This window comes from Petromyzon marinus, chromosome 10 (genome assembly GCF_048934315.1).
Source record: "Petromyzon marinus isolate PM22_M1 ecotype Great Lakes invasive population chromosome 10, UKy_Petmar_22M1.pri1.0, whole genome shotgun sequence".
Lineage (NCBI taxonomy): Eukaryota > Metazoa > Chordata > Hyperoartia > Petromyzontiformes > Petromyzontidae > Petromyzon > Petromyzon marinus.
The window spans coordinates 16,335,138-16,360,681 of record NC_133676.1 but is presented as its reverse complement, the minus strand read 5'-3'; the positions used below and the strand labels follow the sequence as shown (position 1 = coordinate 16,360,681).

Genomic DNA, 25,544 nt, shown 5'->3' with positions numbered 1-25,544 from the left:
CACCCTGTATATGCACCGCGTGGCAACCAGAGTTTCAACGATGCCCTTTTTCACGATACCCTGTGACTTTTGTTTCGAGTTTCAGTTTGTTGTCCTTCCCCGCCGCACCTCCAATTAGCACGGTTGGCTACGTGTGGCGCGAACTAAGTTCGACATGCACACATTGACCGTTGCCGTGACTTTACGATTCTCGCGATATCCGTTTTTTTCTAAACTCCCGTAATTGTGCACCACAACTGCATCATCTTGCTTTTGCGCTTTGACATACTTCAGGCACGAATAAAGATTGCTGAAAAGTGAATGACTGCGGTTCGCTCAACGTAAGCCTTGCGAATAGGTCTTACGGATGATATAACTTCGCGACCGGCGGCGCTTATGGCGCGCGCGCGTGATGTCAGGACGGAGGGAAGTTTGCCAGCCGGATGGTTTAACCGTAGGAGGCATCAACACAATGGATGTTTTTTTTTTCTTCATAATTACATAGGAGCTTTCTTCCCGTAGCCAGAGAAGCCGTTTGATCGTGCCGCTTGTGCCTCTGCCTGTGCTTGTGCAGACAAACCCCACAATCCCATGGTCAACTCGGGCTCCATCGTCATCACGTCCCTCATCAAGGTCGGTGTGAGTTCATCGCCGGCGGATTCGGGCCATCGCGTAGAATAATCGGGGATTTAATTCGTGGCCAGACAGCCGCATGGACTTCTCGCGTGCGTCTGTGAGTTTCAATTCCAGCAGCACTTCTAAAAGTTTTTTTTTCCTTCTCTGCTTTCACAGCAAGGAGCCAGCACAGCAGAGAAGTTTGACTACGTAAGTAAGGGGGCGATTTCCCTACACACCTCGGAACGGTCACGGCGCGCATGTTTGTTTAATGCAAATCTGTGAAGTTCGTGCGAACGTGGTCAATGATGCTTCACTATAACTTGACGAATGGCTGACCATCGTAACCGTGGCTTTCACCAAAACTAAATTGGTCGAATATACCTCCAACGGACAACGTTTGTAAATGCACGGCACATTGACGGTGTGCCGTCCACTATACGTACACCGCGTGGAGGAGCGTTGCCGAATGCCACGCAGGTTTTTGCGGCTGTGCTGTGCGGCTCTCCGATGCGTTTTTGGGGTTGTTGGGCCGCATGCTGCTCGGCGGTGATGTTCGATGTTTCGCTGCACGCACTCGGAGATTTCTTCACTTGGTTGCTGAAGAAGCTCCCAGCATGGCGAGCGGAACGCCATCCTGAACAAGACGCAGTAAAAGCCGAAAACTTCATCCAGACAGCTGTGGGCATTGCATAACATTTGCGATGCCCGTGTAATTGAAGTGACATTGAGCTACGTGGTGCTGTGCTTAGAGTGCACGGCTTACAGTCAAGGCTTTGAGTTGAAATCCCATTTGGGGGTCACCTCAGCCTATCATCCCTCTAGGTTCGATAAAATTATGAACTGCTTTGTGGGAAATCAACAGTGGTTGTTACTGTTGTGTTCCCCTCCTTGTGTTGTCACTGTTGTGTTCCATCCTTGTGTTGTCACTGTTGTGTCACCTCCTTGTGTTGTCACTGTTGTGTCCCCTCCTTGTGTTGTCACTGTTGTGTTCCATCCTTGTGTTGTCACTGTTGTGTCCCCTCCTTGTGTTGTCACTGTTGTGTTCCATCCTTGTGTTGTCACTGTTGTGTCACCTCCTTGTGTTGTCACTGTTGTGTTCCATCCTTGTGTTGTCACTGTTGTGTCACCTCCTTGTGTTGTCACTGTTGTGTTCCATCCTTGTGTTGTCACTGTTGTGTTCCCCTCCTTGTGTTGTCACTGTTGTGTCACCTCCTTGTGTTGTCACTGTTGTGTTCCCTCCTTGTGTTGTCACTGTTGTGTTCCATCCTTGTGTTGTCACTGTTGTGTCACCTCCTTGTGTTGTCACTGTTGTGTTCCATCCTTGTGTTGTCACTGTTGTGTCACCTCCTTGTGTTGTCACTGTTGTGTTCCATCCTTGTGTTGTCACTGTTGTGTTCCCCTCCTTGTGTTGTCACTGTTGTGTCACCTCCTTGTGTTGTCTCTGTTGTGTTCCCTCCTTGTGTTGTCACTGTTGTGTCACCTCCTTGTGTTGTCACTGTTGTGTCGCCTCCTTGTGTTGTCACTGTTGTGTCACCTCCTTGTGTTGTCACTGTTGTGTCCCCTCCTTGTGTTGTCACTGTTGTGTCACCTCCTTGTGTTGTCACTGTTGTGTCACCTCCTTGTGTTGTCACTGTTGTGTCACCTCCTTGTGTTGTCACTGTTGTGTTCCCTCCTTGTGTTGTCACTGTTGTGTCCCCTCCTTGTGTTGTCACTGTTGTGTCACCTCCTTGTGTTGTCATTGTTGTGTTCCATCCTTGTGTTGACACTGTTGTGTTCCATCCTTGTGTTGTCACTGTTGTGTCACCTCCTTGTGTTGTCACTGTTGTGTCACCTCCTTGTGTTGTCATTGTTGTGTTCCATCCTTGTGTTGACACTGTTGTGTTCCATCCTTGTGTTGTCACTGTTGTGTCACCTCCTTGTGTTGTCACTGTTGTGTCACCTCCTTGTGTTGTCACTGTTGTGTCCCCTCCTTGTGTTGTCATTGTTGTGTCACCTCCTTGTGTTGTCACTGTTGTGTTCCCTTGTGTTGTCACTGTTGTGTCACCTTGTGTTGTCACTGTTGTGTCACCTCCTTGTGTTACTGTTGTGTCACCTCCTTGTGTTGTCACTGTTGTGTCACCTCCTTGTGTTGTCACTGTTGTGTCACGTTGTGTTGTCACTGTTGTGTCACCTGTTTGTGTTGTCACTGTTGTGTTCCCTCCTTGTGTTGTCACTGTTGTGTTTGCACAGGTAACAGAGAACCTGGCCAGGATGGCCGGACACGAATACATTGGCTTCAGCAATGCCACGTGAGTGTTTTGCGTTGCGGCGGTGGTAAATGGTAAATAGCGAGGCATGTAAAGGCATGTAAATGCCACTGGTAAACCCTTTGCGGTGTCACGTCACTGGCACCGGGCCCCATGTTTCCAACAGAGGAGTGGAATCGATCGTTGTTGAGTGTCTACTTTGTTCCGTGGGCTCTTCCAAATCAATGTTGCATTGAAGCATTTGTTTATACTGCATAACCTTGGACCTGTTAAAGCAATGTCAGTGGGTGGGTGCCCCGATGTTGTGAACATTAGGAAACTGGTTCAAGGTTGTCATGTTTAAACAAGTGTTCCTGCATTTAGGCCCTTTGGTCAATAAACATAATGTTGTTTCCATTCATAAGCCACTCCGTTGAGCGATCATTTGTGGCCGGCTCGCTTCTGAAAAAGAGTAAAAATAAATCGTTAAAAAAGGCCTCTTATACTCAACCACCTTCCGCAAGCCACTATAGTCACTGGTGATCGAATACCAGGGATGATCAAAATCCCCTGGTCTGACACGTGTCATTGCGTTTCAATCCGTGTCACATGGCCTCATTGATGCATCACTCCAGCCTGCTGTGTCAGAACATTGAGAACCTGGGAAATCCGCAATGAAGTTGTTCATCCTGCTCCTGGAGAATGCTGTTGCATGCGGCAGTGTTCAGCTTCTGTGTTTTGTGGTTTAATTCCACGGCCGCGATTGACCATCTTTACTGTGCAAACTACGTGACGATGCTGCTGCTGCTGCTGCTGCGTTTAGCAGTGGTGCACAAACAACGGCATTCTCAACCCTGTGTGTCAACAACACTCGCCTTAAAAGGAAAAATGCGCTATGAGCAATGTTTCAGGCAATGGTCTTCGATGAAAATAAATTGTATTTTATTATTCAAAAATATTCCGTACTTTACATGATCACATACGGAAGACAGTATGAGATCGTTTTCTCCGATTCTGTTGCATGTAAGTACGTTTGTGTGTGTTGAACTTCTTTCGCACCGTACGTAGCCAACCGTGCTAATCGGAGGTGCGGGTGAGCGGGTGCTCTCCCATGTGTGCCTGAGTATTGGTCGAGCGAATGAATCGGTCGATCTCGCATCGATTGACGACATCACGTGAACTCGGTGGACGACAAGGCATGTCAACGCTATCTCCTGCCCGTTTAATATATCTCCTATTCGTACACGCTGCCTCCTGTCCGTGCACCACAGCTTCCAGTCCGAGAGGCAGACTGGGGACCGCAACTTCGCCATCGGCTACTATTTAAGGGAGATGCAGGTGAGGAGTTGTCCTTGGGCGAGCGTGGAGCTCGCCAGGCACGCGGCAACGTCACAGATGCACGTGCAAGGTTTACAGAGGGCACGTAATTGTTCATCTATACTCAGCTATGTGATGCTTTTTGTTTGTTGTCCTTCCCCCGCACCTCCGATTAGTGCGGTTGGCTACGTACGGTGCGAAAGAAGTTCAACATACATGCATACATATCTTGTGTTTTGGATCCAGGATTCTTCCTGCCACTCAAGCCTAATTGCTCGCCTATCCGCTGACGAACTTCACACGGCCACCACGGAAACTTGAGTGGGCTACACAGTCCCGGTTCATCCTTGCGCTGTCCGAGTCGGGGGAGAGGGAATTTGATTGGTGCTCGCGTGACATAGGGATGAGGACTTTGGCATAGGAATGTGGAAAGTGCGCGCCGAGGTCGTGAAGGGGACGTTGCGGTGAGCGGGGACGCGCGCGGCGGGAGCGAGGAGGGCAGCTTAGCGGGACAGGCATTGGGGTGGCACCCCAAACGTTGGCGACCAAGGGGAAGAGACCCTCCCCCTGGACGTCGGCCGCTGCTCTGCAAAGCACAAGTGTGGCCCGGCGTTGGAGAACCGTTGCCGCGTCCGGATTGCAGTGCCGAGTTTTTAGCGGATCCTTTGCAGAGACCATGAAGATAACAGAATGGAACATCGGTCTAACACGTTAGGCTTTCGCGACCAACATTATTCATAGTAAAGGTTTTTGGGTTAGATCGCGTTATTTATAAATGTGTCGTAACCCTCCACCACCCGACACGGCCAATCAGCAAAAAAGTGTCACGTTGACAAAAGACAAATAGTTCACTACTTTAGCCCACCGGTGTGTTGAAGAGTGAATCCATTCGGCAGAATGATGCTGGATTTAATTTGCAGAGAATTGCTCGATGATGCTGGATGTAATTACCAGCGAAACGTCGTACTCAAAAACTGTAAATGTTGTGCTGGATTCACTGTTCAACACACCGGTGGGCTAAAGTAGTGAACTATTTTATCTTTTATATTCTTAGTTTTTTCGGTAAAGTCACGTTGAAGAGAAACAACAAAATAACAAAATACATATAAAACAATAAAAAATTCTCACGACGTTTCGACCATAACTCAAACGGTCATCATCAGGTGTGTCGGTTTGCATAAATTTATTTAGAAAACGGCATATTTATTTATTTATTTATTTAAAAATATCGTTTGCGTCACGCGCAACAATTGGCTGTTTGCCAGGACTAGTCCATCTATTTTTTGAAAAGAGGAGGGGGGAGACGAAATTTGTTTTTATGTATGCTGTCTGAAAGCCACTGTAAGCGTGAACAATCAATCAAGAACTGAAATGATTTATCAAATCTTTCCAATGATTGCTAAGATAGAATCCATCTTCTCGGTTGAAATTGTCTCTGTGTTTGTATATGTGGATAGCCTCATGAACGAATCTCTCATGGAAGCCAGATGGCTTACAAAGAACCTCCGTCTTGGAAAAGTCAATGGCATGTGAGCCTACTGAATTAGAACAATGATCTGCTACGGCCGAGGTGTTGGTCCTACCGTGTTTAAGGTCTGCTTTATGTTCACGAATGCGGTCCGAGATATGGCGTTTGGTTTCTCCAATGTAACTACTACCACAGAGGCAACTTAGTTTGTAGACACCAGGGTATTGTATGTCCGGAATCACATCTTTTACAGACGGAACCAGATCACGGATTTTATGTAATGTGTTGAAACGGACCTGGATCTTGTGTTTATTCAAGATTTTGGAGATCTTTTTTGTGATCCCAGCAATGTAGGGTAAAGTGATGGTTTTGAAAGGCTCCTCAAGAGGGTTCTTCTTCATGGTTTGAGTGATAGCTTTGCGGATTGTATAGTCGGAGTAACCATTAGCCCTAAGAGCTTGGTGTACGTGCTTGAGTTCACAGCTTATGTGTTCCTGGTCAGATATGCATTGGGCTCTATGATACAGAGTCTTGATGAGAGAATTCTTCTGTGATGGATGGTGGTGGGAATCCGGTTTCAGATAAGCATCCGTATGGGTAGCTTTCCTGTAGACAGAGTGGCTCATTGAACCATCAGGTCTCTTTTTAATTAGGACATCCAAAAAAGGTATCTTGCCATCTATTTCGACTTCCATGGTAAATCTGATGGCTGGGTGTATGGAATTGATGTGGTCGAAGAATTGGTCTAGAGCAGGCCGGCCATGTGGCCAGATAACAAAAGTGTCATCCACGTACCTCTTCCATAAGGTTGGGCGCAGAGTGGCAGTCTGGATGGCGTCAGTCTCAAATTTCTCCATGAAAATGTTAGCTATAACTGGAGAAAGGGGGGAGCCCATTGGGGTGCCCTCAGTTTGTTTGTAGAAAGTTCCATTCCAAGTGAAGTATGTATTGGTTAAACAGTGTCTCACCAGGGGGGGTACCTCAGTGTTTAGTCCTTGATGAACCAAGTCTTCAATGATTGCAATGGTGTCAGGTACAGGAACCTTGGTGAATAAGGAAACTACATCAAAACTGACAAGCAGGTCGTCTGGGGACAGGGAAATACCCTTGATTGTTGATACCAGGTGAGTAGAATTTTGTACCGCAGAGGTGGTCTTTCCAGTGAAAGGACGCAGGATTTCAGACAAAAAACGAGCTAGTTTGTAGGTGGGGGAGCTGATAGTAGAGACTATGGGACGAAGAGGTGTATCAACTTTATGTATTTTTGGTAAGCCGTATAATCTTGGTGGCCTGGCAGCAGAAGGTTTCAACGAAAACTGTTTAGATTGATCAATTAATGCGGTTGAATCAGAAATTATTTTGTTGGTTTGTGTGACGAGGCTGTTGGTGGGATCTCTTTTTATTTTTGTATAACTACCATCGTCGAGTAATTCTTTAATTTTGTTGTTGTATTCTATTTTATCCATGATAACAGTAGCATTGCCTTTGTCAGCTGAGAGAACTACAATATCATTCCTCTTTTTTAATTTATATAATTCAAAACGCTCATCTTTGCTGAGGTTGCTAGCTGGCATCTTAGCGTTTTTGAGGGTTGCAGCGATTTCAGATCTTGCTACGTCTGCAGCGATGTGACCCAGGCCCCTGAGAGCAACGTCTACTTGGGCAATTATATCATTAACTGGTATGTGTTTAGGTGTGACTGCAAAGTTTAGACCTTTAGCTAAAACGGATTTCAGACCATCGGAAATAGAACTGTTACTGCGATTAATTACGACTTTATTAACGTCTAACTTTTTGGTGTGTGGGTCCGGTCTTTTGTTGAAGAGGAGGTTAAATTTGGAAATCAGGTTTTCCTTACATTTGGTCGACATAGTAGCAGCTGAAGAGGCAGTCATATTGTCTACATGTTCCCAATCCGATGTGGACATTATTGCCGTCAATGATAAGTGTGATTTGTAGAGTGTCTTGTCTAACTGATCTAGTTCTGTGCGTATAAGTCTGATTTTTTCTGAGATAAGAGCTAAGCTAGTTTTGAAAAGAATTCGTTTCGCATTAGAAGAAGTTACAGTAGCAGAGGTGAGTGTAAATGCGATTGGTATTACCCCAGAGTCGCGGCATCTCTTCAGGAAGGTGAGAGACTCGATCAGCTGAGCTTTCTTATCCCGGAGTTTGTTGAAGGATCTTAAAGTTATGTGAAAACCCTCCCCGTAGAGGCGATTAAATTTTGATTTAAAGCTTTCGTGACTGCAGTAATTCATATTCTTATTTTTTTCGGTAAAGTCACGTTGAAGAGAAACAACAAAATAACAAAATATATATAAAACAATAAAAAATTCTCACGACGTTTCGACCATAACTCAAACGGTCATCATCAGGTGTGTCGGTTTGCATAAATTTATTTAGAAAAGGCATATTTATTTATTTATTTATATAAAAAATAACGTTTGCGTCACGTGCAACGATTGGCTGTTTGCCAGGACTAGTCCATCTATTTTTTGAAAAGAGGAGGGGGGAGACGAAATTTGTTTTTATGTATGCTGTCTGAAAGCCACTGTAAGCGTGAACAATCAATCAAGAACTGAAATGATTTATCAAATCTTTCCAATGATTGCTAAGATAGAATCCATCTTCTCGGTTGAAATTGTCTCTGTGTTTGTATATGTGGATAGCCTCATGAACGAATCTCTCATGGAAGCCAGATGGCTTACAAAGAACCTCCGTCTTGGAAAAGTCAATGGCATGTGAGCCTACTGAATTAGAACAATGATCTGCTACGGCCGAGGTGTTGGTCCTACCGTGTTTAAGGTCTGCTTTATGTTCACGAATGTTCTAATTCAGTAGGCTCACATGCCATTGACTTTTCCAAGACGGAGGTTCTTTGTAAGCCATCTGGCTTCCATGAGAGATTCGTTCATGAGGCTATCCACATATACAAACACAGAGACAATTTCAACCGAGAAGATGGATTCTATCTTAGCAATCATTGGAAAGATTTGATAAATCATTTCAGTTCTTGATTGATTGTTCACGCTTACAGTGGCTTTCAGACAGCATACATAAAAACAAATTTCGTCTCCCCCCTCCTCTTTTCAAAAAATAGATGGACTAGTCCTGGCAAACAGCCAATCGTTGCGCGTGACGCAAACGTTATTTTTATATAAATAAATAAATAGATATGCCGTTTTCAAAATAAATTTATGCAAACCGACACACCTGATGATGACCGTTTGAGTTATGGTCGAAACGTCGTGAGAATTTTTTATTGTTTTATATATATTTTGTTATTTTGTTGTTTCTCTTCAACGTGACTATACACGAATAAAATTAAGAATATGAATTACTGCAGTCACGAAAGCTTTAAATCAAAATTTAATCGCCTCTACGGGGAGGGTTTTCACATAACTTTAAGATCCTTCAACAAACTCCGGGATAAGAAAGCTCAGCTGATCGAGTCTCTCACCTTCCTGAAGAGATGCCGCGACTCTGGGGTAATACCAATCGCATTTACACTCACCTCTGCTACTGTAACTTCTTCTAATGCGAAACGAATTCTTTTCAAAACTAGCTTAGCTCTTATCTCAGAAAAAATCAGACTTATACGCACAGAACTAGATCAGTTAGACAAGACACTCTACAAATCACACTTATCATTGACGGCAATAATGTCCACATCGGATTGGGAACATGTAGACAATATGACTGCCTCTTCAGCTGCTACTATGTCGACCAAATGTAAGGAAAACCTGATTTCCAAATTTAACCTCCTCTTCAACAAAAGACCGGACCCACACACCAAAAAGTTAGACGTTAATAAAGTCGTAATTAATCGCAGTAACAGTTCTATTTCCGATGGTCTGAAATCCGTTTTAGCTAAAGGTCTAAACTTTGCAGTCACACCTAAACACATACCAGTTAATGATATAATTGCCCAAGTAGACGTTGCTCTCAGGGGCCTGGGTCACATCGCTGCAGACGTAGCAAGATCTGAAATCGCTGCAACCCTCAAAAACGCTAAGATGCCAGCTAGCAACCTCAGCAAAGATGAGCGTTTTGAATTATATAAATTAAAAAAGAGGAATGATATTGTAGTTCTCTCAGCTGACAAAGGCAATGCTACTGTTATCATGGATAAAATAGAATACAACAACAAAATTAAAGAATTACTCGACGATGGTAGTTATACAAAAATAAAAAGAGATCCCACCAACAGCCTCGTCACACAAACCAACAAAATAATTTCTGATTCAACCGCATTAATTGATCAATCTAAACAGTTTTCGTTGAAACCTTCTGCTGCCAGGCCACCAAGATTATACGGCTTACCAAAAATACATAAAGTTGATACACCTCTTCGTCCCATAGTCTCTACTATCAGCTCCCCCACCTACAAACTAGCTCGTTTTTTGTCTGAAATCCTGCGTCCTTTCACTGGAAAGACCACCTCTGCGGTACAAAATTCTACTCACCTGGTATCAACAATCAAGGGTATTTCCCTGTCCCCAGACGACCTGCTTGTCAGTTTTGATGTAGTTTCCTTATTCACCAAGGTTCCTGTACCTGACACCATTGCAATCATTGAAGACTTGGTTCATCAAGGACTAAACACTGAGGTACCCCCCCTGGTGAGACACTGTTTAACCAATACATACTTCACTTGGAATGGAACTTTCTACAAACAAACTGAGGGCACCCCAATGGGCTCCCCCCTTTCTCCAGTTATAGCTAACATTTTCATGGAGAAATTTGAGACTGACGCCATCCAGACTGCCACTCTGCGCCCAACCTTATGGAAGAGGTACGTGGATGACACTTTTGTCATCTGGCCACATGGCCGGCCTGCTCTAGACCAATTCTTCGACCACATCAATTCCATACACCCAGCCATCAGATTTACCATGGAAGTCGAAATAGATGGCAAGATACCTTTTTTGGATGTCCTAATTAAAAAGAGACCTGATGGTTCAATGAGCCACTCTGTCTACAGGAAAGCTACCCATACGGATGCTTATCTGAAACCGGATTCCCACCACCATCCATCACAGAAGAATTCTCTCATCAAGACTCTGTATCATAGAGCCCAATGCATATCCGACCAGGAACACATAAGCTGTGAACTCAAGCACGTACACCAAGCTCTTAGGGCTAATGGTTACTCCGACTATACAATCCGCAAAGCTATCACTCAAACCATGAAGAAGAACCCTCTTGAGGAGCCTTTCAAAACCATCACTTTACCCTACATTGCTGGGATCACAAAAAAGATCTCCAAAATCTTGAATAAACACAAGATCCAGGTCCGTTTCAACACATTACATAAAATCCGTGATCTGGTTCCGTCTGTAAAAGATGTGATTCCGGACATACAATACCCTGGTGTCTACAAACTAAGTTGCCTCTGTGGTAGTAGTGTAGGGGTGCTATGGGGAATAAACACATGACACGGGAAGGTGTGGTTCACCCACACCTTGGTGGCTACAACAACGTCCGCTAAGGCTCCAGTGGGTATAAAGTGCGGGGAGCCAGGGAGCTCGGGGCAGAGTGTGGGGCCCGAGGCTGAAGCAACCAGTGAAGAAAGAAGGCCAGCTAGGTGAGACCCTGGAACTCCTGTGACCGCTGCCCTTTTCAGGGCCGGCACAGCAAGCCAGTGGTGCGGCCCCAGAGCCCCAGAGTCAGAGTCCTTCTAAGGGCCGGTCTGGTCGGCGGGGTGCCGAGATCTGTGCCTAACCAGGGCCGGATCTGATAGCCTCCCTTAGAGCCCTACCAGGAGGAACTGGGAGCCTAGAGCTTAGGCTAGAGAGCCTGGGGTGTGTTCCTGAGTTATACGGGTGGAGGGGCCGCTACCCCTTCTAGTGTAACCCTTGTTAAGGTTTAAATAAATAGTGCTGCTTCTATTCTGCCGTCTCCGTGTCCTGGAACCCACTACAGTAGTTACATTGGAGAAACCAAACGCCATATCTCGGACCGCATTCGTGAACATAAAGCAGACCTTAAACACGGTAGGACCAACACCTCGGCCGTAGCAGATCATTGTTCTAATTCAGTAGGCTCACATGCCATTGACTTTTCCAAGACGGAGGTTCTTTGTAAGCCATCTGGCTTCCATGAGAGATTCGTTCATGAGGCTATCCACATATACAAACACAGAGACAATTTCAACCGAGAAGATGGATTCTATCTTAGCAATCATTGGAAAGATTTGATAAATCATTTCAGTTCTTGATTGATTGTTCACGCTTACAGTGGCTTTCAGACAGCATACATAAAAACAAATTTCGTCTCCCCCCTCCTCTTTTCAAAAAATAGATGGACTAGTCCTGGCAAACAGCCAATCGTTGCGCGTGACGCAAACGTTATTTTTATATAAATAAATAAATAGATATGCCGTTTTCAAAATAAATTTATGCAAACCGACACACCTGATGATGACCGTTTGAGTTATGGTCGAAACGTCGTGAGAATTTTTTATTGTTTTATATGTATTTTGTTATTTTGTTGTTTCTCTTCAACGTGACTTTACCGAAAAAACTAAGAATATGAATTACTGCAGTCACGAAAGCTTTAAATCAAAATTTATTTTGTCTTTTGTCAACGTGACACTTTTTTGCTGATTGGCTGTGTCGGGTGGTGGAGGGTTACGACACATTTATAATTAACGCGATCTAACCCAAAAACCTTTATTTTGAAGAATGGAACATGCCCTCCGCCAAATGCCCTGGAGCGTGAAGATACTTTACGTATCTGTGTTCAACTTCTTTCGCGCACCGTACGTAGACAACCGTGCCAATGGGAAGTGCGGGGGAAGGATAACAAACGAAACACAAAAATGAGTTTGAAAGAAATGGCATTCATCGTTTCTGTTCACGTAGAGGGAACACGGAAGAAATTGTACAGTTAAAATCACCGACGAATGTTGTTCGCTTTGTCAATGAAAGCGTGGTTACGGTATTGGTGGTGTCGTTAACGAGTGCGTCTCTCTTTTTACCACTTCTAGTGCTTTCCTGAAAACACCGATCTGACTGCCACCCTGGATCTCTACTTCCAGGTTTGATTGCACAGGGAAAGCCGTCTTGCGAAGTTATGGGAAAGTGTTCGTTCAGTATTAACTTAGCAGTTTAACACGTAGGCTTTCGCGACCAATATTACTCATGATATCGTTTTTTTTGGGTTAGATCACGTAAATATATAAATGTATTTTTAAATCCGCCATCACCCGACACATCTAATTAGTCAGGTTTGTCACTTAACCAAAACATTCCAATTCGTTGGAGAGTAAACCCACAATATTTATAATTACCTTAGCAGTTTAAACTTGAGTCATAAGTGTCAGACTAGTCGATGACAACTTATGTAAATGTATCAGGGGCTTAGTACGTGGATCCCATGTGGTCCTCTTTCATCTAGTTGACTCAAGCAGTCATATAGCTTGCCCGCTCTTCGTGATTCAACGCTCCACTGGACTGCCGTCTTGAATCATGATAATTCTCCCACTGCGCATCTTCATTCCGAAGAGTCAATTTCGTCTCGTCACGATCAGCTCACTGTCTTTGGTGCGTAGTAGTCGTAGTCTCCGTCATGATTTTCGTCCACTCACAGTCATCGTTGATCGGAGTAAACCACAATTTGCGGACGATCACAATCGTCGCCGATTTCCGTAATGAAGTTAACCCTGCGTTACGCGAGCCTCGGGCAAAACCCGCTCGCGTCCATCGCCCTCCCACCTCGTCCCACCTGACAACCCCCTCTTAGCCCATAACCAATGAGCGTCGCAGTGTCATCACGTTGCCTCGGCATTCCGTGGATACGCGCACGCCGTGGAAAGCGGCGACGCAAGGCAATTGGAGCCCCCGTGGCTCCTGCTGAGTAAGTCTGATGATGCCTGGCGCCTCCCGCGCGTGCGGTTTTTGGCGCCCCGTCGCGCCATCCCAGATATATTTCGTCACGGCGGCAGCGGCGGCGGCGGAGGTTTGGATTACGGTGCCCTCCGCTTCGGAAAGTGTAAGCTCGGGTGGCGCTGCGATGCGAGAGACCGAGCCAGCGTGCCGCGTCTCGCCCCCTTCTGGCCTCGCGCAGCCGATGAGCCGATGGGAGAATCTTGATTTTGTCGAAACGCCAACGGGGAACGATTGCTGCATTCGCGTCGTGGGTCGTCCATGAGCGCTGTTGGTCTGCTGAATTAAAATAGTGGACCTAAATGGGAAAAAGACAAGTTTCTTGAAGGGTCCATTTAAACCCGTTGGCGAATCCGCAGCGATTTGACTTGACCTGACCGTCAAGTGTTGCTTCACTCAAATGAACATTGCGTGAGCCAATGCTGGACATTCCACATGCTTGTGATGAGGGCCACTTGACCTTCCACAGAGTTATCTTTATAGATTGTCATTCTCAAGAATTATATTTCCCACGTATCCTGCTACAGTGAACCGTTTGCTGCATGGCCGTCAAACTTTAACCTCCAGACCTGGAATTTAACAAATTAACTCGGATGAAACATGATGTGTGTTATTGTGCACTGTATCGGTTACCCCGAGCTGAGACCATCAACCCGGTACACTTTAGAACCCAGTTTAACCGCGGGCCGCCGATGCCCGAATTCAAACCGAGGAAGTCAACCGGTGCAGGCTCAGCGCTCCGACGGCTGAGCCAGCCGGTCACCTCCATGCCACCGCTTTAACGTCACGGTGCCCCCTCCCCCCCCACCGTGAACCGGCGCTGCCCCCTTCTGCCGCGAGCTCGCTCACCCCCCCCCCCCCGCCTCCACGTCTCTCCCCCGCCGCAGCTGTGCTCCATCGAGGTGACGTGCGAGTCGGGCTCCGTGATGGCCGCCACGCTGGCCAACGGCGGCATCTGCCCCATCACGGGCGAGCGGCTGCTGAGTCCCGAGGCCGTGCGCAACACGCTGAGCCTCATGCACTCGTGCGGGATGTACGACTTCTCCGGCCAGTTCGCCTTCCACGTGAGTCTCCTGCGATTGCGCGCGCCCGGCATGATAATGATAATCATGATAATAGTTACGATTTATCTTCGTGGTTCTTTCGGTAAAGTCACGTAGTAGAAGGGAAATAATAAAATCATAAAAATAAAACATAATATGATAAAAAAAATCTATCGGAATTTAGTTACGATCTGTTACTTCTCGCTCGTTGGCCCAGGAGAGCCCCCCGTGACTTACGCACGAGAGTCCTGGGGAGTTTTTTTTCACGGTTGCGGGGTGATGTTGCTGCTGCTGCTGTGTGGAATCCCCAGATTTTGAGTGATTTGGAGGTAATGTTTTAGCATTGGGATGTGTGGCCAATACCTCCGATTAGCACGGTTAACTACGTACGGTACGAAAGAAGTTCAACATACACACACAGAATTCCAGTTGCATCGTGTGTGTGTGTTTTTTTAGCGATGGGAAGAGACCAGAGAACCCGGAGGAAATCCACGTGTTGAACACGGGGAGAACGTCGCAATTCATTCTTGTTTTTGCTGGTTCTCTTTTGTTTCTGTCTCATTTATATGGATTAATTTGTTCCAACAGCCTAAGTGTAATGTTAACATACAATCATTTATCGATAATTTATTATTTTTTTTACGTTTTTAGTCTTGTCCCCAATGTTGTTCAAAACGTGCACAATTCCACGCACGCTAATAATTGAATCGTTGAATGGCAAGCGCACACAGTGACGAGTTCCCATCATTACTTCATTCTCACTTCAAGTTGCCTCTCTCAATTAGACGACCCGAGAGGGACAGTGGTGGCCGAGTCGACCCCTGACCAGAACGAGAATTTGCCTCCTGCTGATTGTGAAGTCAATCGCTCTTAACCGTAGCGTCACCCTTTCCTCAGCGCCAAACACGTGCTCTTGTCCTCGTCGTCAAGAGCTCGGGATAACGTTGTACGAAAACTGGAAGCTCTCCGGTGCCCAGTGGAAAATTGTCGAGACGCAGTGTGGCACGGCTGGGACAAATTCTTTGCCTTGGAATCTCGTGGTTTAAATCACTCGCGCAGAGATCCCGGCAGAGGCGCAGGGTTGATGATTCAACTCCGCAAATAAGTTGACCCCTGATTAGCTACGACTGCTCTCGCGACCTTCATATTTCTTTACGTGGATAAACAAATGATGCAACATATGCTACGGCCTTGGCATTAATGCACATTAATAGTTTCGTATTTTTTCAAACATGAGCGATACGAACATTTGTGAATAATTTTAAATGTGCTTTCACATGTCCGGGTCACACTGTCGCAGAACACACGACAGCCATGCAGAAGCCTACGAGTTTACACCCCGATTTGGGGTGACTCGGCCCGTCATCACTTTTAGGCAGATAAAATAAGGACCACTTTCACTTTGTATGACGTTAATAGCAAATATCCTATCAACAGACTGCCATTTTTTTCTGGTAATACAGTTTTCATCTATTTTTTACTGACAGTCTGAATTCATAACCTTACAGAAAGCGGTTATATATTTGTGATTTAAATGTTGGGAACATATCTCTTGTATGCGTGATTTAAATGTTGGGAACATATCTCTTGTATGCTTACGTTGTTTTTGTAAATCAAAAAACCCTGAGTGATTTTCAGCAGTGCATAACAGGAGCATTTGAAACAATCGCAGCCGAGGTGCCGGTGTGCACCGGCGAGACTCTCAGATGCATCTCAATGCGACGGCATCTGAGATGCATCTCAGATGCATCTCAGATGCGACGGCATCTCAGATGCATCGGGCAGCATGGGGAGGCTCGGAGGGATGAGAATCGTACGATAAAATCCGCACTGCGCCAAGTGAGAGCGCGTGCATGTAGGTTTATCAACCTGGCTGACACGTTGCAAGATAATTATAGTTACTTAATAATAAACGATTCATTTATGGATACCGTGTATGATGCAATATCGTTTCCAGTGTACATTGTTTTCCCAGTCGTGTCAGGCGGTGCGCATTGCAGATTGCTCGGCCTCGCGATCGGAAAGAGCCTCGAATTAAAATCGCAGTCCCCCCAACGTCGAATTATCCCATCTGAATGCCAGATTTCTTTTGTTATCATGGCGACTATAATAGCACACCGCATGGTGTAGATTTCGTTTTGGGGTGAGTTGAACAATGGCAGATGGCTGCACGAGGTCCGGATTAATGCCCAGACCAGGTTTAGATTTTAATTGCCATTGGTATTGTTCAACGTGGCCTGGAATTTAACATAGTTCGCTGTGATTGTAACATGGTGCGATTAACCACCAGAACCACCACCACTGGGCAGACACACGCTCTGCAACCTGACGACCCTGCACCGGTAGAAGTGATTTGCGGGAGGAATTTGGTACCAAAAATAGTCCCCCAGGGACGTGGCTGAAAGTGTCTCTTGTGTCGGCCGACGCTCACGTGGCATTGCTGAAGTACCACTCCTGGGTTCTGGCTAAAGCAACGGTACGATTCCGTCAGGAACAGGGAACGCTGCCATTGGCAGCGATGTCTCATAGAAGTACATTTCAACCGAAGAAAACTCCGATATAAGTAAATTAGCAAATGAGACGTCTGTTTAATTTTAAGTTTGAAGTAACATTTGAGTCCACTGGCCGCTGCCAATTGCAGACAAATGTTTAACGGAAGATTTTATTTAAATGAGAAACCTTTGACCTATTTGCGAGTCATCGTCTGGTGTGGTTGTTTTAAACAAATGTCACTGGTTTTGACGGTCCGTACATTTTGTATATCATTTTTGTTGTACGTGGTGTTGAACTGTATTCTCTCCGTTATATTTCAATAGCCCTATTAGCATGATGCCATGAGATGAATACATTTACATTTGGAACTCTGACAGCTAGCAGTGTACCACCTTGTATAACAGCGACCGTATTTGTTTGTCTTATTCCCCCCGTGGTAGTCAGTCAATGAGGTTGCCCCTGTCATGCGCACGTGTATGTGTGTGTGTGCGTATGTTTGCGCGCGTGTGCACGTGTGTGTGCGTGTGTGCTTTTGCGTGTGTGCATGTGTGTGCGCGTGTGTTTGTGGGGAGCGGTAGTGCAGCGGTTAGCGTGCCGCGCTACGAACCCGGCCGCCTGAGTTCGATTCCCGCACATGGCCAACACCAGTGACGATTATCTGAACCGGTCCCCTAAGTCGACTCAGCCTCAGACAAGTACCTGGACAAAGGCGGCCGGGCGTGGTGCTGGCCACCCACCCCTTTCGTTCTGGCCTTCATAGGTGCTACTCGCTAACAGCACTTGCCCCAACAGTCTGTTATGGCTTCATGGGGGGATATCTTTGTCTCTGTCCTTGCGTGTGCGTGTGCGCGCATGTGTGAACGTGTTTGACAGGTGGGGCTCCCGGCGAAGTCGGGCGTGGGAGGGGGCATTCTCCTGGTGGTCCCCAACGTTATGGGCATCATGTGCTGGTCCCCCCCACTCGACAAACTCGGCAACAGCGTCCGGGGCATCCACTTTAGCCAGGTGGGCCGCAGCTCACACGGCCTCTCCCCTGCCCCCCCCCCCCCCCTCTCAACATCACGGCCGCACCTTCAACTGAGTCTCAAAATAAATGAGAGGAAAGGTCCAGGCACCATCGAGGGAATGTTTGGCAAGCTCCTGCACGCTGGATAAGTGTCTTGGAAGAGGTGCGAGGACCGACGATTGACGTGTGCGGCTACCTCTCGCTTTTACGCGGGGGGGGGGGGGGGGGGTCGTGTTCTCGGAAAACGGCGCGTTACTCAAAAGTCGCGTCAATACAACGGAATAAATCGTTAAAAAAGGCCTCTTATATTCAACCACCTTCAAGCGGATACCTCTGGTGCTGCCAACAAGCGACGCTTCTGGTTTATTACCATCGCCTCGCAGCCGGAATAAGTTTACGACTGAAGGTGTTCACAACAACCAGCCCCCTCCCCTCCCCTTGCTTTCTTCCTGTCGAGCAGGAGCTCGTGTCAATGTTCAACTTCCACAACTACGACGACCTCAGGCACTTTGACAAGAAGCTGGACCCACGGCGCGAGGGCAGGGAAGCTCAGGTGAGCACACAGCACTCACGCCGTTAGCCGGGGTTGGCGGATCATCGCCCGTACACACGCATTCGTGAAACTTCATCCCTACCCCGTGGACCCGCCCGTACTGGGCATCTGTAAAAAAAAAAAAATTTATAGCTCAACGGATTCCTCCAGTCTCAGTAAAGATTCTGATTCGGAATGTTGTGGGTTTACTCTCCAACACACCGGTGTGCTGACGTAGTAACTAACTGGCACTTTGTATTTACGTGACAAACCTTGCTAATTGGCTGTGTCGTGTGGTGGAGGGTTAACGACACAGTTATATTCACACGATCTAACCCCAAAACAACTTTAATGTGAATCATAATATTGGCTGAGAATACTTATGTGTTACGTGACACTGGTACATCTTTACCCGTTTTACAATTTCTCTATCGCTTCCTCGGTTGGCGACAAATTCTGCAGAGCTCTTAAGAGTCCCTTTCAGCGTGAACTATATGGCATGCCGAGTTCTGGTTCTATGCAAAGTGTTCAAACGAGCACGGCAGGAGCCTGATCTTCTTGAACAAACCTGAGCCAGAGGTGTACATGCCACATTCGTGTGGCAAGGACCGGTCACTGACGGCCTACACAAAGTGGCCCTCCTCTTGATGACCCCAGAGATATAATGGCATTTTATTGACCCCTGGGTTGACCCCCAACTGGAATCTGAACTGCCAACCTTCAGAGTCAAGCACTCTGCCACAATTCTACCCCCGTTGGGTGGGACGTTTGTGCACAGTACATGTACGTGTGACGACGAATGATCTGTCTTGCTTTGCAAGTGAAGCGGTGATTGTAAGTAGGACCTCGCGTAGGCGTGGGCTAAATGTCTCCTTGTGCTCACCTCTTAGGCTAAAACGGTGGTGAACGTCCTCTTCGCTGCCTATAGCGGGGATGTGTCGGCACTTCGAAGGTAAACGTTGCATTTTAAATTTACAGAACCTTGCACGAAGCATCAGACTCCGTTGCAGCGGTCAACGCGATGCACGCGTGTGTAAACACTTGTTCAACGTGTGTCAGTAATGAATGAAAATCCATGCCATATAAGGGGGAGAACATACAAACTGTACACATAAAAGCGCCCGAGACACAAGACTTACCGTTGCTCCACCCTGCCGCCTTACGCTTGCGTGCGTGCTTGCGTGTTTATTGCTTTGCCGTAGATACGCCCTCTCGGCGATGGACATGGAGCACAGGGACTACGACTACAGGACGGCGCTGCATGTGGCGGCAGCAGAGGGTGAGTCCTTCCCCGTTGATCAAAATCTCTCGGGACTTACGAAATAGTCGTTGGCCAAACATTCAGTTCTTTTGAGCTGCTGGTCTGGAAAAGGCCGAGAGCTTTTGCACCCCCCGATCAGCACGGCCGGCTACGTGCGGCACCAAAGAAGTTCAACGTACGTGTACGCGCACGCAGTGCACGTCTCTCGGTGCTACGAAATCCGTTACGCTACGGCGGGCAGCGTGGCACTGTGCCGGCGGTTTGGCTGCGGGCGACGGAGCCCCTTGACGCTGGGCTAAGCTACGCGAGTGAGAGATGGCGGGCGGGTGCGGCTCTCCGGAGCCGCCGCTTCTATCCCCGGCGGTGTGATCGCCCCCGCGCGGTATCGAGCCAGGCCATGACCTCTGCCCCCCACCACCCCCCACCACCCACCACCCACCACCCACCCCCCCCCGGGCCGTGTCGTGGCAGGGCACTTGGACGTGGTGCGGTTTCTCTTGGAGTGCTGCAACGTGAGTCCCACGCCCAGAGACAGGTGGGTGCGCTGCGTGGCGCCGTCGCTCCACCGCTCTGTTATGCAACGGAATCGGACACCCGGCGAAATCACCGATAGGGAGATCTGCCCATGTACAGTGTGGAAGAAAGTAGGCGTGGTGTTGCCCAAGGGGGGCGTGTCTTTGCCCGTGTACGGCCTTGTGTATCGTGAATCGAGGTTAATCGTATCGATTCTGCTCGGTGGATCCGGCAGCCAGCTCCAAGTCGATCGTAATTACGGATCAATCGCAGTCTCGATCCATGGATGATATCGTCATGTGACACACCCCCTTTATTTTGATTGGCTGATATCTGCATGATCGGTGATTCCGTCACAGTCCGTTTTTATTGTATTACAGCGCCGCCTTTATCTTTGTCCCGGCTGTAAACCCGTGAACGCCATGTAAAGATATAGCTGTAAATAAAAACGGTACTATTTTTATCTTTGATTTGTTTTATGTGCACACTGCATAGCTGCATCAGACCACGTGAATGCGTGTCTGTATGCGTGGGTGTGTGCGCGTTCGTGTGTGTGTGTGCGTGCGTGTTTGTGTGTGAGTGCATGTGAGTGTGTGCCTGTTTGCGCGTGCTTTGTGCGTGCGTGCGTGTGTGCGTGCGTGCGTGTGTGTGTGTGCGTGTGTGTGTGTGTGTGCGTGCGTGCGTGTGTGTGTGTGCGTGTGTGTGTGTGCGTGCGTGTGTGTGTGTGTGTGTGTGCGTGTGTGTGTGTGTGCGTGCGTGTGCGTGCGTGTGTGTGTGTGTGTGTGCGTGTGTGCGTGTGTGTGTGTGCGTGTGTGTGTGTGTGTGCGTGCGTGCGTGTGTGCGTGCGTGCGTGTGTGTGTGTGTGTGTGTGTGTGCGTGCGTGCGTGTGTGTGTGTGCGTGTGTGTGTGTGTGTGTGCGTGCGTGTGTGTGCGCGTGTGTGCGTGCGTGTGCGTGCTTGCGTGTGTGCGCAGGTGGGGTAACACGCCGATGGCCGACGCCGTGCTCTTCGGACACTCGGACGTGGCCCAGCTGCTCCGGGAGTACGAGCTCAAGTACGAGCAGGAGGAGAGCGTCGCCGACAGCGCCCGGGCCTTGCAGGGGAACCCACAGGACATGGCCTAGCAGCTCCCGACCGCGAACGTTCGCGCAGAGCGAGGGGGGCCCTGGGGCCGACCGGGCCGCACTTGAGCTCGACCTCCGGCAAGAGGCCGCTCGGGCTCAATGGAAGCTCTGAGGCTGAGCAAGAGGGTGCCTGGGCTGTGAATGTGGCCATCAGACTCTGCTGATGTCCAAGTTGTGGGCCCCCCTCTGGGCTGGGGCGGATGACTGTCAGTGTTAACGAGAAGGCTTGGTACCGTGATACGTAGATGGATGTTCGTCGTCGTCCGAGTGTGCAGTCTGTGAAGCGTAATCTTAGGACATTGCAATTTGAAGCTCCCGTTGCAAATGTGAATTTCACTCCGACAGGCATCCTTGGTCAAGAACAAGTAGCACACTATAGGATAAGTATCAGGAACAGTGGTGGCTTGTCATTAGGGGCTAGTGGAACATGGCCCCACAGTGATATATATTAAAACAACTTTAGGAATACATATTTGCACGTTAATGTGCTCGTGGCACGTTAACGTTTTTGCACGAGATAAAATACAATTTCTCAAAGGGATGGCTAATCGCAACTGGAAACTAAAACGACTGCGTAGCAGCTCCGCGGTGAGCAAGCGTGCGAGCGATCGTGAAGAAATGCCGCTGCTGCCGCTACCGCTGCTGCTGCAGGGCTGGTCCCTAGCAGCAGCCGCTGTGAAGCGAGGACGCTGGGCTCGGCAGTCACAGGACCAGGCCAGGGCTGCTGCGCAGCACGTTTGTGCCCTCACGGGGCTTCTCTCTGCGGGCAGTGAAGAAGCCCGGGATAGTCCGGGGCCCCTTCACTGCTGTGCCCTGCTACACTTGCGAGTTACTACACCACCACCCCCCCCATATCCCCCCAACTCTATAGGCAGCCGTACAACAACAGCTGTGGACTCGCTATTTTGGTTTCTTGTCGACCAGAGGATTGACATGGTGCAGGTGCGCTCTGTGTGTGTGTCGTGGGGCCAGTCGTCTTTTGGTCAAACAAAACAAAAACTGCTGATTCCTTTCAGAGTCCCCTGTTGTAAATTGAGTTTAAGTTGTTTCTCATGTACTGCGTTGTTTTTACTCATGAGTACTTAAGGACATAAAATATAGTTATGTATATACTGTACATGAATTATTGTACAAATGTTTTTAATCGCGTGTTTGTGTGAGCGGTTGGGCTATGCATGACGTAGCTAAACATCCAGATTTCAAGAGCCTTATAGCTGAGCAATTCAAATTTTACTCTTTAATACGATTAAGGCCTTAGTTTACTTGCTAGTCACTTTTACCGACGTCCAAAACTTATTGGACACCTTTGGGCCCAGTGTTCCTGTAAGGCGCATGGTGAGAAAAACCAATGTCCTCGTTTAAGGTACACTCAGATTTCAACCAAATTTGAATTTGGTTTGATTCAATCAAACTCAAGGTTTAGCAGTCATCAAAGCCGATGTATTTGTTGTCACCTATACCTTGCCATCGCTTCCTTACTTCTGACAGATCACACAGCTGTTGTAAAGTCAACAGCCAATTTCCATGGTACACTATTATTCCCCTGCCATCTGGCTTGCATTTTTTTTCTTGGGTTTCTGACTTCTGGCCATCCACTCCAGTGTTTGTGTCAGTAATCGCCCTCCGCTCTCCAACAATATTACAATTGTGGCATTTTGTTTCAGATTGGATATGCATAGTTTCATGCACTCACACTAGCAAAGAGTCATCGGTTGATTTCTTGCAGCTACCCTGTACATTTTGCCGTGATTTACCTGGGTCTTGTTCAGTGAATGTTTGCAGCTTGGCTAAATCTATTACTTCAATATGTATTTTTCTAATTATCGGATGTATAACTCCATTAATCAGTCAGCCCTGTGCCACGTGTACCGCTGGATGGGAAGTGATGAGCGCGTGCCTGGCGAGGATCATGTTGAGGTTGGCCGCCATTTTGAAATGTGCCCATATAATCGACCACAGAAAAGTAGTTCATTACTCTTCTTATTTTCTAAATACGTTTTTATCAATAAATCGTCACAGCCCTATACATATTTTTGATTCTGTGTTTCAAGGTGTTGCAATAAACTGCCACCTTGTATAAGTATATGGGTTTATTGTGTTTTAAATTTGTTCAAACCACAATAAGATGGCCAGCAAAATATGTAAAGAAAAAAACCTGTAATCCTTAAATTCTGACAAGAGTTTTGACATCGCTGAATACAAATCTTGTATTGTAATTGCGAGTGATGGCCTTGATGGTAAACCTTTAGACTTGATGTATTTCTCATGAGGAGACCTAAAAACTAGAAATTAGTGTTGTGAAGCACATAAAGCCTTAATGTATTTCATCTTTAAATCGTTGTTAGGGTGGACATTTTTTTCATTTTCGCTTTGTGTGCAAGGCTTCCTCGGAACATTTCTCAATCGGGCAACACAAAAGCCGGAGAAACAAAACCTTCAGATGTAATGCAGCTGCTGTGCATGGTGCTTGCCTGCATCTGGGCCCTTCTGCAGGACCTCCACAGATTGTAGCAGTTCGACACTGGGCGAGCAATCGGCGAACTTCCCTGTGGCAGATGCCACGCCATTTTCTGTGGACATAACGTGGCATGATGCATTCGTTTTTTTGGCACAGATCGTTTACTCTTTAGGGTATTTTCTTAAAATTCTACTCCAAGCCTTGGGTGTCCTACTCTTGAAAACTATTCTCTACACATCTTGTGCCAGGTGTAAGCCACGTGTACATATTGCAATTTGTTTCGAAGGTGAACACTGCTTTATTTAAGGGATGGTTACTTTCCGTACCATGTTTTGTACGTTGTCGAGTGTAAGATGTGGAATAAGCACACCATCAAGGTGCTTCCTGCACTTCTGGCTGTGTTGGACTTGAAGCACATTTTAAGTGAAGCATTGTTTTTGTTTGCCAAGTGCTGTTTGTGTGTTGTTTTCCCAGCGTGAATTAAAGCACATTTCTTCATTGGCTCTGCCTTGCTTTAAAACTAGCGTGCTTTGTGTGTGGTATAGGCGAGCCAAATAGAGAATCATCTCAATCAAAGTGTCTCCCTATTGAAGTGAGCAGCGCTTATCACCGTTGGAGCGCTTTTCCCAGAAGTGCAAATTCCACATTCTTCTGACGGGGAACATTTTCACCTGCCCAGACGATAACAAATAGTTATGACCTTTAACCAGAAAATTATCAGTGGTTGTGAGACTTTCAGCAGTCGTGTAATGAGGTTTTTCACCCATTCAGTGTATTTCAAAAAGCATTCCGTATTTTGCTTGTGGAAGGAAACCAGAATATCTGATGACTTTGAATCAAAGACAGAAAGTCCCCTGATCTGAATGAGCAAACGGCTCGTACTCATTATTATTGGCATTCCTGGGTCAGGTGTTCAAATTTCATATTCCCATGGTCTCTTAATAGGATATCCAATGTTAACTTTCCACAGGTACATTTAATCACCCTCAGATGCATGAATCTTCCTCCATGCTGAAATGAATCCCAATCTTTTATGGTAAATTATGGCTACGTGAACAATTCACGCTCACTGTATATGGGGAAGAGTAGACTTGCAACCATGTCAAATGTTGGTCGTTTTGTAGTCGAGCTTATCAACACAGTTGACTCAGAATGCGGTAAGATAATTTACAAATGCATTCACTATAAATAAAACGTGAGCAATTGCAACGCCCATGAACGCTTAAGTATAATTAATGATGGACCAACCGTGCTGAAGACCAAATGCCAGAGTGGCCGCTAAAGGAGAGAACTACCCAAGAGGATCTCCACTGAGACCACATTTTTGACATTCATGAAATCGGCTCGTGCGCAGGGGCTAGGATGATGGCTCGTTGCATCGCGAGACTGAGACAGATGGTGACGGCTTGGGGAGACCTCCGTTGACCGGTGAATAGACCGCGGCTAACGATAGAGCAAAGGGGAAATCCAGCTGATAACACCGATGGCTCCACATTGTAACATTCTGCTAGATCCTGCAATCGGCTGCACTGTTGAGGCTAAACAGGATGAACTTGGGGCTTCTGGAGGACCACTTCTGTTGACTCCGTATAAACGTGTAGTGTAATAGCGCCGTCTGT

The 25,544-nt window shown here is 47.1% G+C and overlaps 1 protein-coding gene across 1 annotated transcript in view; it reads left to right on the top strand.

Moving 5' to 3' along the window:
* LOC116940828 (glutaminase kidney isoform, mitochondrial-like) overlaps positions 1-24,426 on the top strand; it is a 43,776-nt gene extending 19,350 nt beyond the window's left edge. The window contains exons 7-18 of the mRNA XM_032951054.2: positions 554-612; positions 772-804; positions 2,827-2,885; positions 4,094-4,160; positions 12,599-12,649; positions 14,384-14,560; positions 17,906-18,037; positions 18,499-18,591; positions 19,461-19,522; positions 19,773-19,849; positions 20,303-20,366; positions 21,317-24,426. Of these exons, the coding sequence (XP_032806945.1) occupies positions 554-612; positions 772-804; positions 2,827-2,885; positions 4,094-4,160; positions 12,599-12,649; positions 14,384-14,560; positions 17,906-18,037; positions 18,499-18,591; positions 19,461-19,522; positions 19,773-19,849; positions 20,303-20,366; positions 21,317-21,467 (1,025 nt within the window). The 3' untranslated portion in view covers positions 21,468-24,426. The remainder of the gene's footprint in view (positions 1-553; positions 613-771; positions 805-2,826; positions 2,886-4,093; positions 4,161-12,598; positions 12,650-14,383; positions 14,561-17,905; positions 18,038-18,498; positions 18,592-19,460; positions 19,523-19,772; positions 19,850-20,302; positions 20,367-21,316) is intronic.
* Positions 24,427-25,544: the final 1,118 nt, after the last annotated feature.